This window comes from Mauremys mutica, chromosome 20 (assembly GCF_020497125.1).
Source record: "Mauremys mutica isolate MM-2020 ecotype Southern chromosome 20, ASM2049712v1, whole genome shotgun sequence".
In the NCBI taxonomy this organism is placed as follows: domain Eukaryota; kingdom Metazoa; phylum Chordata; order Testudines; family Geoemydidae; genus Mauremys; species Mauremys mutica.
In genome coordinates, this window is record NC_059091.1 from 7002506 (window position 1) to 7021324 (window position 18819).

Genomic DNA, 18819 nt, shown 5'->3' on the forward strand with positions numbered 1-18819 from the left:
ACTGTCCTAAGAACTTGAATTTAATTGTGTGAATGGGCTAGTCACATGGATTTTATTTGCAGTTTTTTTTCAATTGCTTCTAACCTTGTCAGTCAGCCTAAGCAGTGTTTGTCGTTTCCTTTCCCTTCATCCTTCTCAATGGCGTTTGTATCATGTTTGTTTACGTATGTTCGTAGAAGGAAGTATGCAGCATTGAAGAACTTGGAGTCGATTGTGTATGTTCGGATACCAAGTGACCAGATCAGATAATGAATTGTACTGCACTTCAAAAATATCAGAGGGAAGTGTTGCGCAATGCATGGTTGCTTCTGAGAGCTCCCATGAGGGATTCTTGTTCTAGGACTGAGATTGTGTTGGGTTAGTTGCTGCTAGCTTATGTAAGTGTTAACAAAAGCGGTAGGGGCCACTTGAATGCAAGCAACTGGCTGAAGAAGGCAGAGGGTCTTGCATGGATTCATGACTTGTGGACCATCTGGATTTCCTCTTGTGGCAGTGGGACAACAGAAAGATAATTTGCTTTCCCAACTTGTAAGAGTACAATTACCTTTACATAGCTGCATGGAGTTGTACCTTACGTCCACATTTGGGCTGAAGTGTTGATTTGACTTTCACTGTTCTTTCTAGCTTGTTATTCTGTGCTTTCACTTATTCCCTGACATAAGGGCTGATTCCAGCAGGCAGGGACTGGGCAACTCGTAATCTCTCCTCTAACCTGTATTCTCAGAGTAGTCACTGATGATGACCAACCTTCTGAGGGGTTGTGGTGGCTCCATAGTTTTCCCCTGGGCCCCTAAAAGTGGCAGCCCCATCATGCATTCACTTTCTGCCTCCTGCCTTCCTGCTTCGTACGCCCCTCTGTACCGTACTCCGGACAGACATGCTGAGCTGCTGCCCTTCTTTTATTTTTAAGTTCCCACTTTTGAGGTGCACACTGAGCTCCCACATCCAAAGAAAAGTGTCCATTAACTCTTTCCCTGCAAGAGAGTCTGATTCTTCCCCCCACCCCTCCGTTTGTTTTGACTGGTGCTCCTGGCCATATACTGGTTCTCACAGCCTAAGGCCTCATCTGGGGGGTTCACTCTGATTACAGCCATGAGTGGAAGCGCTTAGTGCCGGCAGGCAAAACCACCAGTTGCACTAGTGGCACTTTCCCTACTTTCAAACAGTGGTCAGCTGCCTTGGTGCAAATAGTGGCTTTGCCTGCAGGCGGTAGGGGTTGTATTGATGCTGATGGCTGTAAGCAGGGCAAATCCCTTGCTTGGACAAGGCCTAATTTTGGAGGTGGGGGAGGAAGAGAAAACTTGTCATGTTTAAAAGTGTATCTATAGTAATATTATATGTATTCTCTTGCCCACAGTCAGATATGTAGCTTTTCATGCACTTCACAGGTCTCTGTAGCCCTTAAAATATGTTAGATGGTCACTAACAGCTGAAATTAGCCATTCATTCATATAGATATATATTGGGCCTCCTGACATGTCATTATTCTGACACGTTTAGGACTATAGTGACACCTGCTGGTGAAAGCAGAATTATTAATCAATTAGAAATAGTTGGTTAGGCAACTTTTTGTTAACTTTTTACCCAATCAGTATTACTCAAAACCTGACGCTGTTCTTCAGCTGCAGGACTAGAGAAGAATAGAATATCAGGGTTGGAAGGGACCTCAGGAGGTCATCTAGTCCAACCCCCTGCTCAAAGCAGGACCAATCCCCAGACAGATCCCTAAATGGCCCCCTCACGGAGTGAACTCACAACCCTGGGTTTAATAGAGTATGATACTGATCGATAAGTACTGTGCACTGACTGGAGAGCCTCAGTATTTAAACTCTGTGTGACTGTAACATCTCGTATCTCAATGGAGATGTTTTCATGTTTGAAGTATCTTAGAGTGAAAATTTCACAGTGGTCTGGGTTTAAATCTAATAATCTTTCCTGTTCTGCAAAGAGATGTGACCTTTTCACATCACACCTAATCCCTCTAACGGTCTCATTCTTTCTTTTAAAGTCTTTGCACTGTGTGTGGGTGGGTGGTATCGGTGGGTAGCCATGTTAATCTGTATCCACAAAAACAACAAGGAGTCCGGTGGCTTAAAGACTAACACATGTATTTGGGCATAAGCTTTCATGGGTTAAAAAAACCTCACTTCTTCAGATGCATGGAGTGAAAGTTATTATATAATGCCTGCATCTGTAACTTTCACTCCATGCATCTGAAGAAGTGAGGTTTTTTACCCACGAAAGCTTATGCCCAAATAAATCTGTTAGTCCTTGTTGTTTTTGTGTGTGTAGTGTTCTTTAACAAGCATGTTCTAACTATGGAGAGTGAAGCATCTCGTCATTGTGTGTAGAGTTATGGGAAATACCAGATGGGTTGAGGCTGCAGAGCGCTTTGGCAAAGAATCTGCGTGGGTGCTGCCTTTGCAGAGGGCTTGTAATCTGTAGCTCTGCTTCTCTCCGTAATCTCCTCGTAAGCCCAGAGAAAGAATTGCATTTTCAAAGGATCTAAATGACACATGCAAGGTCATTTTTTGAAGCAGCTTTTGAAAATGGGGATCAGGAATTCCAGGATAGCTGGGCTGTTATCCCTTCCGGGTAGGTTTCTCCAAATTCTAGCCTTTGCAAGTACATCCCCTTTTCCATCTCTCTCTCTCACCTCGCTCGCTCACTCACTCACACACACCCACCATTTATTACACTAGTACCTTGATGCTCCAGCTAAAACAGCACCTTAGCATGAGGGAGCCGCAAACAGGAAGTGACAGGATCCCTGTCCAGCAAGCTTTCAGTCTAAGTGGAGGAGTCCAGCAAAGGATGGGAGGGGAAACAGAGGCATCAAGAGGTGGAATTGCCCCATGTCACGCAGCAGATGAGTACTAGAACTGGGAACAGAATTCTGGTCTTCTGAGACCTGGACTAGTACGTTCTCCACTGGACCATGCTGCACCTCTCTTCCTTGGCTTTCTCTGTCTTGAAGAAGACTTGAAATCAGGAATTTTAAATGGTCCCACATACTCTAATGGGTTTAAACTAGTCCATACTGGAAGGGTTGTTTGTGAGCCCTGTACAGGTCTGTTTATACACTTGAATTGCGTTGGCTAAACTGAGAGAGCCTAGCTTTGGATCTGCTAAGCTTTCTAGACTGGTCTGTATTGTGCAGAATTAATTAATGTGAATTGTCTGTGTCCAGTTGGTAGACCTGTCTGTCGATGAATAGTTTTTAATGCACAGTTCCTTAACCTCGTGGTATTGTTTATTGATTTACAAGGATATAGATAATCTCTTAGGACTCTAATAAAGACAAATTATTCATCTCACTTGGTTACAATCTGTATTAATCAGAAAGCGCTATACTTGTGGTACCCCAGGTCCTTCTCTTCATAACCCTTCTCCAGATCATTAAAATAATTCCATACTTCATCAGCAAGCTGAGTAGTAGCTTAAATGGCTATTAATGAGAGGGTTAGCCTCTCTTTTTGCTCATTTGCACTGCACAACAGAGGATCGATTCACTTTTGTACGTGGGCATTAACAGTCATTTAAATTTGAATCAATGCAGACTGTGGCAACTCCACTGAATTCCTTGAAGATGCTTTTCCCACTGTCTTGCAGTGTCTGCTTCATTCAGATGCACCTTACTGGGGCTCAGCTACACATGGAGCTGTTGCTAATGAATTGCATGTGGGCACTTTTTCCAGATTGCTTCCATCTGTGGACTCTTCCTCCAGAATAAGAATGTCCATACATGGAGTTATTCAGGAATAGCTATTGCACTTTAAATTCACACCCCTCCCTTAATCAGAAACCACTTTCAAGTGTAGATGGGCCTTTATCAAATTGATATTTGAATTCCAGATTTAGGGCCAGTTCTTGAGGTGCTGAACACCTGTGTTGTCTGTTAGAGAGGAATATGAAAGCATTGTTGGAATTTTGGGCTGCCAGTGTGGTGCATTGTGCCTGGAACAACTTATTTTTAAATTAGAATTTCATGAATAACAATTTTATTTAAAAGGGATTAGGGTTGGGTAAGTGTGACATATGGCTGAAGGAGCGATCTACTAAAACGTTAGACAGAAATCTAGACACCTTTGAAAATAAAATTCTGGGCATTGGTTGGAAAGACTTAAACACCAACTAGGAGAGCTGAGAAATCACCAACCAGCAGTTTGTTTCCAACAGCATCAGAAGAAAGTGCTGGACATATTTGAGGCATGTATCGCTGGATGCCAATACATGGACTCCAGCTTGAAGCTGTCAGCTGGAAACCAGCTGATGTGAGGGTGCCCAAGAGAAACCTTCGGAAGAACTCTTAGCAGGGAGAATAGAAGGGTCAGTCTCAACGCTACAGAGCAAATAGCAGAGAGGAGTGGATGAGACGGGTTTCTGCTCTGTGCGCCAACGTTGGCGTGGGAAGGATGTGAAAAAAAAAAGTGTAATTCTTTGCTCCATGAAAACTCTAACAGGAAAATGAATGCCAGGTTACGAGACACTTCCTAACCATACCATAGTGTCCAAATTCACATTGCCACGAGACGCTTCCTTCTGCCTCTAACTGATAAGGAAACTCGCAACACATTAATCTCCTTCAGACTTGCCTACAGAGAGACTGTAATGGAGTGGCACCAATTGCAAGCCGACGGGAGCCTTACTGTCTTCATTTATTTGCTCTGATACAAGCCATCTGTGATAGCTGTTGGTGTACTGCACCAGTGCAAACCCCAAGCGGCTATAAAACAGTTTGCACAGGCTCGGCCTATTCCAGTTTCCTGCAGTGTAAACTGCACCTGTGCAAACAGCGGCTGATGATGGTTGTGTTTTTAAAGTCAGGTCACTCTTTGGGGGAGGGCCTGTATCTTATCAACCAAATGACTCTCTCTCACTCTCACACACACCTACCTCAAACTACACCCAGGACCCTGAAGCGACATTCCAAATTTCAAGCTGATCACAGTATGGATTTTAGGAAAGGATCAAAGATTTGGCTTTAAACAGCAACTATATTGCAACCTTAACAATGCTCCAGCTATTACAATGCCATAATCACTTCATGCATCAGTCCAATGAAAACATATGAGTTTAAATCTGTTGTTGGACCTATTGGCATATGTTAATTGCAGCTGAAAACAGATTACGCAGCCTGCTGTTTTTGCACCACTTACTGTTTTTTTTTTCAGCATTAAAATAATCACGCAGTGGCGCTTGAAGAGAAATAAAACACTTGAGAAGTGTAGCTAGGGTTATTGAAGAAGCAATTAGATGACAGCATAAGCGTGGAGCAATAAAATGGAAATGAAAATTGATAGGCTTAAACGCTTGCCATCCCTCTCACCGCCCCCCCTTTTTACAAATGTTTCATATGTTCGTCTGTATTTGGAAGCTTGTTGGTGACACGCTTTAGTTCCCATGGTTTTTGTAATTAGGTATCGCTCCTTGAGATGGAGAATGCCTCGCGTGAACCGCGCCAGATGATTTTTCAACTTTATACATCTCTTTCTGTGCTCGCAGTCATTAGCCAGCTAGCGTGCTCCAACAATATCTTCACTGATAGATGCTACTAAAACTACAGTCTCTCCCAGGCTGCTTTATTTATTGCTGTTTCTCATTTTATTGTTGGGAGGCTTTGCATCTGTTTTGTGGATTAGCTCCTGGATTGTTGCTTTAATCATTTTAAACTAAACAGATACTTAAAGGAAAACGGTCCTCGGTCTGTTCAGCCTCGCAGTCTAAAAGTACCAAAGAGAGAAACTTTTTTGCCTTGAATAAACCGTGAGACATTATTAAAACCTCTAAAATGTGCACACATCTGGGCTTCGTGTTGCAAGTGAAAACTGACTGGTTCCTGCTTGCTGGCAGTGTCTGAAATAATGTCATTTTTGGTGTGTGGCTAGCGCTGGGCTCAGAAATGCCAGCTTGCAATGGAAAGACTGCTCCATTTCTGTCTCGGCAAGGTGAGAACTGCCCTTAGGCTCCTGCTTCATCTTCGCCTGTAAGCACATCAAACACACAGCCTCCAACTGTTGCCTTGAGTTGGGAATAATGTTAGCTAAGTATGAGTGACCTTGACGAAAATACAGGCTGTCTTATGCCCTAACTTTCTCTCCTGCCCATGAGACACAAGTAACCAGCGTGTTAGGATGTTGGCTGTAATAGTATTTGCTGTTATACCCTGTGTATTACTCAGGAATCTTCCCATTTCAGAGCTGTGCCAGAGGAAACTACATTTTCCATTCAGTAACAATAAAGGAGTTCTTTAGTTTATTCTGACGCCGGCTCTGGTAACATGTATTTAACATAGTCTGAACTTTTTACATTCGCAAACGTACTGCAAGCACTTCTGTTGTAAGTAGAACTTGTCAGAACTTCTGAGACCGAGCTTTCCATTAATGCAAGGTCTGTTTTGTTGCCTTGAAGTCTGCATAGCGTGAGAATTGTGTAGACTGTCTCTGGGGTCTGTGCGTTTAGAACACTAAAGTTCTGGTTGGCCTTTATGCTCACAGTTATTGCCGGAAGTGGTACATGCTTGGCCTAGGGAAATGCTGTGTAATATAACTTGGCTGCAGACTCTTGTGTGTAGTCTCAAGTTTAGCTTTAAAATCATAGACACTCTTTGGAAGTTGGGGGTGAGAGAAGAGTAAAGTCACACTCAGTAATCCAGAGTGCATTTTATCCAAGTACATATTTCCATGGCTGTCATTATGCAGGCCAGCTAATCAAGTCTCAGACTTACAAACAAGTAAGAGAAGAGACTCACGGTCTTTGGAAATGAAATCCTGGCCCCAGTGGAGTCCATTGCAGTTTTGCTACTGACTTCAGTGGGGGAGTTTTGCACGCTTGTTTTGTCTCTGTTTTCCAGAGTGGGTTAACCGAACTGGTTTAAATAGTTGGCAGATAACAATATTGACTGACTTGATTCTATCTTCCTGAAAAAGACACATGCTCTACAACTGCTTAAACCTCGATAACTCCGGCAAATCTGTGGAGTAAAGAAAGCGAGTTTTGTTTTGGGTCCGTTTTTGATTAGGATGCCAGTGATCCTCTGGGGGAGGATAAAGGCAAAAAGTAACTTGTTCAGTGTTCCCTGAGGGGGGTGGGGGAGGATTGGACCAGGTTGTTTCGTTTTGACCCTGACAGTGGTTTGTGTAAGGAAGCTTTGTGCAGGAAACGGAGTGGGGGCCCCAAAATTAATTACTTCCCAAATCTAAATTGAGACCGCAAAAGGATCTGTACAGGGGCAGCTAATTCCTGGCTCCACGGCTGTCTAGCAAATACAGCGGGAGAATTTGCCAAGATTAGTCCATAATAGAATCCAGCTGATGCCATCAAGAACCCCATCCCGAGGTAATTACAGAGTATTTGGTCAGGATTTTACATCTACGCTTAGCAGAGCATTGATGCTCTTTGCTCCATTTACTTGTATTTAAAGTGCCTTGGCAGGGTGGAGCTGCTTTACAGAGATCGCTGTGGACTTCCACTCTTCATCTGGGACGCCCCCTTCCAAGGTGCTCCTTCAGATGTGCAGCGTGACCCTCCATCACATGTATAAAATGCCTAGCAATTTGTAGTTGTTTTTCCTTCTTTTTAATTTGCTCGTTGCTTAGGGTTTGCTGGTTAAGATGCTGATCCACAAGTAATGCAGAGATTTCCCTCTAGGTGATCATGGTGCTCAGCTGGGCCTGCATGGTGGAGGGGGTGACGGAATGGGAGACGAAAACGCTACTGTGGAAGAAGGGGAGACTAGTCCCGACCCACAGCCCCAAGGCCGAAGGATGCGGCGGGAAGCCTGCACCTGCCCATACTGCAAAGACAGCGAAGGAAGGTAGGATTTGCTAACTGGGTACCTCAAACTGTAGTCGGAATCATCACTATGATGTCAGGGCGTTTCAGAAACCCAGAGAGATAGAGGCTGAAGGTCACTTAGCAGCCTTGGCCTTCGAGAACTAAAGTCAATCCAGGTTGCACTGTTAATAAAATAGGTTGACGGGTCGGATGATTGCAGTAGTGCTCTCTCCCAGGAGCCCTAGGCCGGGTGGGTCACAGCAATTTTGGGGCACATGCTGGGTGCCTCATTTCAAACTGCCGTTGTCAGAACTGAGCACGCTTAGTCTTTCCAGTCCCCGTTCGTGTCGGACGGGAATAGCAGAGCGAGGGGCTGATGATGGCAGAATGGGTGGGCAGCAGCTCAGTTGCATGAGAGGAGGAAGGAAACTTGCACTAAATCCACCAACGCTCTGTTTTGGTTACAGTCAGTGTTATAGTCCCTGGGTCCTCCTGAAACTAAACTTACCCGTGAAAGCTGTCGGGAGTCTTTTGTTTTGGTTTCCCCCTTAAAACTTTGCCCTGAGTAACTGAAAGATTTTTACTGTCTCTGCATTGAACATGCTCTGCGTTTATGGGCATTAGGTTATAAACTGGTTGCTTCAGTGGCTTCCTCTTCCATCGCTAAAGTATTATCGGGTGCAGAAAAAGGGCTAAACCTTATGGCTAACATGAGCACGCTCCTGATGTGAGAAACTGCCGGCTGAGCCCTGTCTGTTCCTGTGGCCTGGGTTCTCCTGCCAGAGAACAGTGCTGCAGAGTGGCAGGGTTTGTTTGAAAAGGGGGAGTGTGGAGTCTAGGCTCCTAGTGTCTACTCTGTGCTTCGGTTCCTGCATTGGAGAAATGCAGCTAGCTCCCGGCCTCGCTGGTGATGAGACCTTGGCCCGCGTTAAAGCTCTCGCAGGGCGGTAACAAAACACGCTGCACTGAGCAGCATGAAGGAGTCAGCGTAAACCCCGCAAGGCCAGAAATGTTAATCAGAGGCTGTAATTTCCCTCCCTTTTGGCACCTCATCATGGCTAGGGCTTTAGGGGGTATCTCCAAAAAGTGGCAGGGCCATTGGTGTACATTAAGGACAGAATTTCAGTCATCAGCTATGTGACGGGCCAGCAGGGTCACTCAGAATGAACAGCTGCTTGAGCTCCCATTTAAAACCTGTGAACGCAGCCATTCCCCTTCCCTCTGTCCCCTCCCTCCCACCACCTCTTCCCACTTCAGTCATTGGTTCCCTCTCCTTCCTTTTTCCGTTGACTTGCTCTTCATCTCATACCCCATATTGGTCATTGCCGGGCCTGTCCCACGCACTCTCCCTCTCTTTGTTACGCTGGAGAATGTTTAGTTAAAAACGTACCGGAAAAGGGAATGGGGACTCTGAGGAGAGACCCCATGGAACAAACAGGTTTCTTCCGCACACAGGGAAATTAGGGACAGATTTGCTGAGGAGCCACCTGGCAGGCTATTTCTTCTGACTACTCCCGAAGAGGCTCCTGGCTGCAACCTCTTCTGTTTTTTCACTGAGGATTTAAGTGACTCCTCTGTGACCCCTCTGAAGCCCTCACACCCCCTCTCTTCCGCCCCACCCCCTTTTCCTCTGACTTAGACTTCTTAAAACTAGTGATTTACCTGCTCGTAACAGTTCCCAGTCTGGCTTTAATTGGGGAGTGTTGTCGTGCACATGTGGTACAGGTTTGACTCTCCCAATAACACTTCACTCTTGAGGAGAACCTGTCATCCAAAGGTGTGGCTACAGTTACCAACCTGATAGTGCTCAGCACCTTTTATCTCTGCAGCACCTTGTAGTCACCAATCCCCAAGGACACAGACGTCACCTTCGTTTGACAGAGGGTTAGACTGCAGCGTTGAGTGGGGGCTGACTTGCTTTTGGTCATTGAGCAGAGCCAAGACTAGAGAGCCCTGATTCCTCTAGCCAGGAGACCGTCCTGCCCACCCTTCTGTGTTTCTAATGTCAGCCCAGCATCAGAGCAGTAAGTAGGCAGGTCTAGTCAGTGCTCTGATCAGCAGCTGGTAACCTGGGGTTTCCATTGTGCGAGCTCAGCAGCCACGCCGGGTGCCACGTTTAGGAAGCTGATGTTTCACCTCTCTGTTAGTGAGAGTGGAGAGGCTCTGTAAATTAACGCCTTGATTTCTTTGGATTCTTCCAGGGGTTCTGGGGATCCCGGTAAGAAGAAGCAGCACATCTGCCACATCCCGGGCTGCGGGAAGGTGTATGGCAAGACGTCCCACCTGCGGGCTCACCTCCGGTGGCATACCGGGGAGAGACCGTTCGTCTGCAGCTGGATGTTCTGTGGGAAGCGCTTCACGCGCAGTGACGAGCTGCAGCGGCACAAGCGCACACACACAGGTAAGCCCGGGAACCTGCCGTGGCTCTGCGAAGGGAGCACCTGCCAGGTGCACTTAGAGCAGGGGCACGGGGGAGCTTCCGCTCTTTCTCTAGCCTTGTAAGTATGCTGCAAGGGTTTCCAAGATCCTTGTGATTGCCAGCACTCTCCACTATGGGCCTGGTGTTCGCCCAGTGTTCATCATCTATTGCTTTGAGTTTCTGCAGTACAAGTATATTTACAGATTTTGTCACCAGCTGTACAAAACCATGACTCTTCTGTTCGTTGGCAGCTGCACCAAGCGAATCCTCTGCAGTACTTTCAGCTGAGATGTTTTCCTCGCCTTAGGAGCAGCTAGAACTTCTCAGAAAGCCACCCACAGGGGGAAGTAACATTCAGAGTCGGGGGAGATCAATGTGAGAGGATCTGAGAGGCCATCATGGAGACAGAGCCAAAGAAATAACACATCAGAGCCTGATCTCACTCTTGAGAGTGTCCACACTGAGCAGAGCCCTGTTGAAATCCGGGGGGCTCTGTGTGAGTGCATGATTCACAGCTCAGGGTTAGGGCCCACAACATTTTGGGGGAGAAGGGTGTGTTTAACTCCACATAATAGATTCAGTTTGGCAAGTGGGTGGATGAATTCTTCCTCGCTACCTCCCACGTAGTTCTGAGACTTTGGTTCTAGTGCAGTAACTAAATATGGCTTCTGACCCCTGGTATGTTTTCATCACCAGTAAATCTGCTTTGGTCACTGTATAAAGTGAAAGAGAAAGCCGGTGAGAGGACAGTATGAAGACCCTTGGATGTTAGCATGGCAAAAGGCACTGACTACAAGTCTTGTGAGAGTTATTTCTGAGGGGCAGCGCCCTCTATCTCTCACTGAAGGGCAGTTGAAAAGTGCTGCACCCCCCTCTCCCTTAATACCTGTCAAGGTTACTCTGTGAGCTTCATCCAGGCAATAGCTGAAAATTGCTTCTTATTCAGAGTTTGGTTTGTATGTTGAACCCTTGTTTGTTTGTTTGTTTGTTACAATGTGGTGGAAAGGTTTGGCTTCCCATAAGGACGTAAAGCAAGCGCGTTGTTGAAATGGCTGAGCGGTTCTCCTCTCCCATTGCTCTTCACAGGTGAGAAGAAATTTGCCTGCCCGGAGTGCCCAAAACGCTTCATGAGGAGCGACCACCTGTCCAAGCACATCAAGACCCACCAAAACAAGAAGGGAGGCACAGCCAACAATGTGGCCATGAACGTCTCTGCGGTCTCCATGGACACCGGGACTTCGGAGGGAAACAGTGGGCCAACCCCATCGGCCCTCATCGCAACCAACATGGTGGCCATGGAAGCCATTTGTCCCGAGGGCATCGCACGCCTTGCCAGCAGCGGCATCAACGTCATGCAGGTGGCAGATCTTCAGTCCATCAACATCAGTGGCAATGGATTTTGAGACTGTGAGAACCACAAGACATGGACGATGTACAAATCTGGGGTTCAAGGTAGTGTGCTGAGAGGGTAGAGTCAGTTACACCTTCTAGCACGAGAGCCCAGTTCCTCTCTGCCAGAAATGCTACCTGAAAACAAGGCCCGGCGATCGGCTCAGACCTCTGAGGCCCAGTGACTACATGGGGATGCCAGAGCTTTTTTTTTTTTTGACTCGACTTTCCCTCCTCCCTCATAACTTCTCCCTTTCCCTCAGTAGCTACCCCTGATGCCAACATGCCTTGGTAAATGTATATGATCATTGAAATACTTTTTAGTGCAAAAAAAAAAAATTCTATATTATTATATATATAAAAATATAAAATGTGTTCATTTGAGCAAGGAAGAAAATTGCTGCGACCAAAGTGGTTTTGGTCTATTTTGGATGCCTTATCTTTGAACAGATGACCCCGTGGGTAGTTAATAAGACACTACCCAAGCTGTTGTTCAGATGCTATATTACATTTTACATTGTAACCTTAAAAAAAATTTAGCCTTTTGTATTCTCTGCTTTTAGGTTTCTTTTTTTCCTTAATTTTTTTAATTATTTGGGTGAGGTTTTCTTCATATAAAACAGTCACCCTCTTCCTTCCCGTCACCCCTTCGTTGCTTTATTTTAAATTGTATTTGCTGCAGAGATTCTCCTATCCGACGTATTTTAACCTTGCTCTTTCATTCTGAGCATAAGTGTACGTGTCAAATTGATTGTAAAGGTTTTTGTGCGGGTTCACTCGAGCTATTTACCAGAAGAGGGGCCGGGACCCCATAATGCGTTCTGAGATTTTTGCGGGGGGGGGGGGGGAAAGGGGAGTCTTGGGTAAATTTATTTTTCTGCAGTCGGTCTTAAAAACAAAATGCCAACGTCGGTGCGACCAGGGCTGGTGAGATGAAGACACCTTGAGTGTCGAGTGGCAAAAAAATAAGGAACTCGCTGAAAATGCAGTGGAGAAGAGACCACCGATAACACTGTGTCTATCCAGAGTAATGTGCCTAGTCTGGTTAAAATGTAGCGTGAGGGGATGCCTGTTGGCATCCCTAATCTGAGGGTTCCTGCAGAGCAGCTGATGCTAATGCAGAGGGTGAGTTGAAATTGACTGTTGGTCAGACTGGCAGGCTGCTGGTACATTTGTAAGTGGCAGGGCGTTTGTCTGCCAGACGTGGACTTCAGGCATAGGGTGCTTAGTGGACATGTCACACGGCCCCGTGCTGGGGCGGTTTGTTAATGGGAGGCGTGTCTCTTATTCAGATTAAATCATCACATCATCTTGCAGGATTTTTTTTTCTTCCAACACTACATCGCTTTTCTGGCTCCAAGGCGTCCCTGTTCTTTCAGAGATTTCCAAACCAGTAATTGGAAACAAAGGAATTTCCTGGCCATCTTTTCCTCTTTCTTTTTCAAGCCCATGGTGGGCTGGTAGTACTGAACCCTGCTAGACTCCTCTGTCCAACGCATTCTTCGTCCCCCGCCCTTCTCTTCCTGCTGCAGCCACAACAAAGTGGGTGTTCCTGATGTCCCCTCCATTTCCCCTAGCTCTTCTGTGAAGCCCAGTTGAAACGGAGCGAGCTGTCCTTACAACAGCATAAAATTGCAGGAAGAGGACATCGTGCACTGTAGCCTGTGGGGGGGCTTCAGGATTTAGAATCCCTCCAGTTGAGAATTCAGTCACCTTCAGTCACCTTCATGTATGTCACCCACCCTTCCTCGGCCCGCAAATCATCCTTGATAACGAAGCTGCGTGTTATTCATGCACTCGCGCATTTCAGCCCTTGGTGACTTCTTTAGTAAATCTTTGGTTCAGAGACACCTGATGGAAAGACAAGGGCTTGAAGAATCCTCTAGTAATAGGGTGAATTTTATTTAATTATGACAATAAGCAGTGTTCTGGTGTGTTTTCATAGAAAAATAAATGCGGGAAACTGCCATATACTCCAACACCCTGGTGTTCGATAGCTTATTCGTGCAGGCAGGTGGTGGTGGTTTTAATTTGTAAACTGGATCTTCTGTTGGATCCCTTTGCTAGGGAAGGTAGAAACATTGGGGTTTGCATTAACCAGCATCAAGGCTAAGCTGCAACAGAGTCCTTGTCTGGAAGAGTGGGAGGGAAAGGTCTGTGTCTAATGTGTGGAAAGATTTTTATATTTGGAACTCTGTTGGAAAGTGCAGCAGCTTTGGAAGTTAAAAATTAAAACCCCTTTGTATGGGTTGCTGTTAATTATGTAACTGTATATAATTCCTATCAAAGCATTTAAAACAAAAATCTGGTGTTGCGTGCAGAGGATAGTGTTAGGCCAGTGTTAATTGTTCCTCTCAAAAAGAGGAAGGAAAGAGGTAAGTAGCAGGTGGGAGGGCAGATATTACAGTGGAATCAGTGTCTCTCTTCACATTTTGGTCCCATGGTTCTTGCTAATTTTCAGCACACCCGGGGGTGTTGGACTCGTTTCAATCCCCATTTCATGCTTTTTGCTGGGAGGCTTCTAGGGAGTTTTTTATGCATGTGCATGGAATTGCAGGAAGACCACCTGTTTGGTAGGGAGAAACCCCAAACTATGTTGGAGTGAAATAAAACTTTATATGAACCTGAATCACACCTGTAAATGGTGCTTACTTTCTCTCTAACTAAAACCAAGTGTGATTCTGCTGTATATTTTATTAACACCTTGCATAGAAACACTTCTTTTAACCTGTTCTGCCTAAGGAGAATACACTTGAAATGAGGCAAATGCTGCGTGCTTCGGGGCTTTATAGGAAGGTTCAGGAAGAACATCCATCATTAATTATTTCAAAAACTCTCCTAGACCAGTTGCTGAGAGCACAGAGCCAGTTTTGATAAGAGAGCCATTCATTGGCACCAACACTGAGAGGTGGTTTTTGCTGAGTCTAGTACAGCAGGTTTCTTCCCTATTCCAGTGTTGCTTGGAAAGTGAGGGAGGTGATGCATCAAGGCTTTTGGGTCAGGAGTAGCAAATGAGACCACGGTGTTCCAATCAAATAGAATTTGAACTGTGTGCGCCTCTCGGAAGATTATTGCTCGGACACTGCAGTTCTGGGATCTAAGCATCTGCCCTGTGTCAAACCAGCTGAGTCCTAGAGAACGGAATTCTGGGCTAGGTGGGAAAACAGATGTGTTAGTCAGACTAGTATCATGGGGATCACCATAAAAGATCAGTCTAAAATAACCAGGGGCTTCTATGCTGCTAGTTTACAATCCCACAGACGGGCAACTTCTCTGTGAATTCCCTTTTCTCTTCCATCTTTCCCCTCTTCATGGGATGTGATGCAACCCAGAACACCAGGAGCGGGTATTTGTAATCAAGCTGCCATTAAGACACACAGGCTGACCATGGTTGCCAAGGTAGCTGGGCTCTGAAGCGCCGATCACTCAGAAATAACTTTTTTTAGTGTAATGCAGACCTCGGCACTGATCCGCAATTGTCTTGTTTGCTTGAAAATCCTGTTGTTTTTTTTAACTCTATATATGCAAATTCCCTGCAGCTGCGGGATATTACAGGTTCTTTTTTTCAGATCTGAGTTAAATTTTTGGCAAGGTCTGTCTGTCAGCCAGCTCCCTTGTCTTCCTTCTGGGTGTGGCTTGCTCACTTGGGTTTGGAGAGAGATTTCTTCCACAGCGGGATGTGAGAGTTTTTTGTACCTTTACCAGTTCAGGACTGGTTGGTGACCTTTCCTCACCAGACTCTGTGTCTGTGTTGTCGGAGCATCAGCATGCCTTGTCAGTTTCAAACAGCAGTACCTCCCCTTTGCACCTGCAAAAGGCCTCCTTGTCTTCAAAGCAGGAATTGGTGCATGCCGGCAGGAGGCAACGTCCTGCCAAACTGTGAAGTGTGAACACATTTTTACCTTTTTAAAAAAATAAATACAGGGAGGGAGGAATCTTAGCTATCACTGTAAATTCTTCAGGCTGATTTCTTTCATCTCTCTAGCTCTATTTTTGGATTTGTATATTTTTATATAGGAAACTTTAAACATTTGTATTTTTTTAACAATCTGTGAAGCACTATGAATTCCAGTTGTGTCAAATGTCAATATCTTCCACAGCTTGTGAATACTGGAAGCTACGGATGGTTAGTAGAAAGCAGTGTTTGGAAAAAAAACAAAAAAAAAACACGTTTCAGTAACTCTGCCTCGTTGGGCTATTTGGTTGCTGGAGAACATTGCCAATTCCTCCTTGTCACTTGCATTCTTTAATGTACTGAGGTCCAAGGTAGATTTAGAGAAGTTCTGGAAACTACGCCCGTTACATCACTCGGTGACGACATTGTCAAGTAGTTATCCAGTATGTCAGATGCAGCAGAGTGCTGCGGGGAGTCCTTGTCTCCATTGAGAACATAATGTACTTTCATCTTCCGTCCACTAATCCAGATTGTCACTTAAGAAGCCTAGTGTAACCTGAGAAGGGTTCGAAAGGATCCCTAATGGTAATCTCCTTGTCCTTGTGGAGCTGTGTAACCTAAGTAGAAGGGAAAGTGGTGGTCACCCTGGATGGTATTGTCTTGTTTCTAAGCGCTGTCTTTGAGGAATATTCTTTGGACCGAGGTTTCTACTGGTGTCATTGTGACGGCGCTGAACAGGTCCCAGCAATGGAAAATTCACCACAGAGGAATGGTGCTTTTTCCCCCGCCCCCCATTAGGGAACCAGAATTAATCTGTAGTTTCCTGTGGAAACAAATCGCCCTGCACGTGTCTCCGCTCCTCAGCGATTTAGGCCTGGTCTGCACTTAAAAATCAGACCCATTACACCTAGTGACATCGCTCAGGGCTGTGAAATACAGTGGGCCCTGAGTGCTGTAGATAGGTCATCCTAACTCCCGGTGTAGATGGGGCGAGGTCAGTGGGATCTTCTGTTGACCTAGCTACCGCCTCTGAGAGGCGAATTAGCTCCATTGACAGAAGGAGTTTTTCTGTCTACGTAGGAAGTATGGATGCTTCGGCACAGCCGCAGCATTGCAGGTGTAGTATAGACGTGGCTATACCGCGTGTCAAATCCAAGAGCAGCAGCAGCAGCACCAACGTAGGCGTCAGGGCAACTGTTTATAGATTGGAGATGGAAAACAAGCAGAAGAATGCGGGTATGGACCGTTCCTTGAACCTATGTGAAATGGCTGGTCCTAGCTGCAAGAGCGATGCAGTTCTTGCTCAAATCCAGGCAAACTAGGAGAGATGTTTGCTAAAGGCTAATTCCCAGTGTCCCCACCCCACCCCGGTCCTGTTAACATACACGATGGACCAGCGAAGACAAAGAATGTAAAGTATCTGAGAACCTCGGTACAACCCCATAGCCTCTCTGGCCCAGATCCACGAAGGGTTTTGGCTCCTAACTTTCATTGATTTCAGTGGAAGTTAGAACCCAAAATACCTTTTGTGGATCTGGGCCTTTGTGTCTTAGATGAGTCCAGCTCTTTGAGGGCAGAGGGAGAATGTACTCGTGAGCTGCTGCAGCTCCTGGGGATCTGAAGCTACTCTCCATTTGCAAAAGAAAATTTCACCCGTGGGCTTAGAAATGAGATTTCTCCATCGCTGCTGACCAGCCACAGCTCACGCGGGAGCCTCGCTGCCATTGCTCCGCTCGCTTTGGCATGCGTTAACCTCTCCGTTCTCATTAGACAGTCGCTCGTTAATACCCATCACCCTCCTCTGCTAATCCGGCTTGCCCTGTTCACCCATCTGCTCTCGAGGGTCTGGGAGCTGGCTCGCAGCAGGCTACGTCTCATGCTGCACAAAGTTGCCACGTTCCATGTGCCATACTGGGCTTTGTATCCTAGGGTGGTAAGTTTGGGTTGTTTCGTGGTGGTTTGGGCAGCAATGCTGAGGGCTGCTGTTGCAGACTCAGTGGGGGAAATCTTGACCTCGTTTACAACCCATTGACGTCGGCGTGTCTGTTGCTTCCATTAAATGAATTGCACTGTTCACCCAAGTACATGACTGGCTGTGTCCGTGTCAGGCTCTCAGGTGCACAGGGAGCGCCTGTATACATTTTAGATCTGCAGTTCCCTGTGGAATTAACTGTGCCTTTCTATACAGGGGTTCCAAGTGGCCAAACCATTTGCAGGCAGGATTGCACTGGGCTGTTTTTACCAGTTTTTTTTTTACCCCACGATGGCTCAAAATGGTCTCTTCCAGCTTTAATCTACCCAGCCCTGTTTTTTCCTTAAACTTGATTAGCAATTCACTTCCCCCACCCCGCCTGCCGGGGAAATAACGTGTCCACTATTCTATGCATTACAGTGGGGTTGTGTGCATGGGGCGAGGCTAGTTTAGGCCAATGCCTGTTGCTTTTGTGAGTTAACCTGCGTCACTGCCCCCCTGAGGGTTAGTGAAACCATTTCACCAGCACTTCCTGTAGTTCCCTGGTCCCTCCTCCGACCGCCTCCCCCATCATTCCAAGCAGGCGCCTCGATTCGATTCACCTTTTTGGGTGCTGAGAGCACACGCTTCGCGCAACTTGTAACACTGGCAATAATTCTCTCGCTGTGTAAAGACTGTTTTATCCTGTAATAATGTCTCTGTGCTTTTTTTTAATCCAATTGCCGATGTAATGATGTCTGAAACACATTTTAAAAGTGCTATTTTTTTTTTTGTACAAAGATTAGATTAAAATGTAGTTTGGCTCCTTTGTAAACCGATTACAACTTTTTTTTTTTAAGGTAAATAAACAAGCGTCTCCGGATGGCATGGTGAAGTTTGTGCTTTAAAGAATAAAGAATATTTCAGTGCCCTTTGGCATTCACCTTGAGCTCAAGCGCCTTTGCCCAACACCTGGTGCCTGGCTTCTTGGTGACTGTGGTTTGTAAATGTATTTTTGTTCCTCCAGCACGGTAGTAAATGAGAAAGCAAGTGTCGCTGGAGGGCGGTGGGCTGTCTTGCCATTGACTTCATCGGGCTGCGGATGTTGGGATCTGGCAGAGAGAATCTTCATCACAGATGAAGAGACGAACCCAACTCGTGTGTCCATCTATCTTGAACTTTATTGTTCATAAGAACAGCCATGCTGGGTCAGGCCAGCGGGCCGTCTAGCCCTGTATCCGGTCTTCTGATAGTGGCCCATACCAGAGCTTCAGGGAGCGAGTACAGAACAGGACACTTTTGAGTGATCCACCCCCCTCTTCCACTGCTGTTTTCTGGCGGTCAAGAAGTTTAGCATCACCCTGAGCATGAAGTTCCAGTCCCTGACCA

At 46.0% G+C, this 18819-nt stretch overlaps 1 protein-coding gene across 2 annotated transcripts in view; it reads left to right on the forward strand.

The window, feature by feature from the left end:
- Nucleotides 1-18313, forward strand: part of SP1 (Sp1 transcription factor) — a 35641-nt gene extending 17328 nt beyond the window's left edge. For both annotated transcript variants that reach the window (XM_044994842.1, XM_044994843.1), the window contains exons 4-6: nucleotides 7651-7816; nucleotides 9978-10177; nucleotides 11282-18313. In XM_044994842.1, coding sequence (XP_044850777.1) covers nucleotides 7651-7816; nucleotides 9978-10177; nucleotides 11282-11598 — 683 coding nt within the window. In that variant the 3' untranslated portion in view covers nucleotides 11599-18313. The remainder of the gene's footprint in view (nucleotides 1-7650; nucleotides 7817-9977; nucleotides 10178-11281) is intronic.
- Nucleotides 18314-18819: the final 506 nt, after the last annotated feature.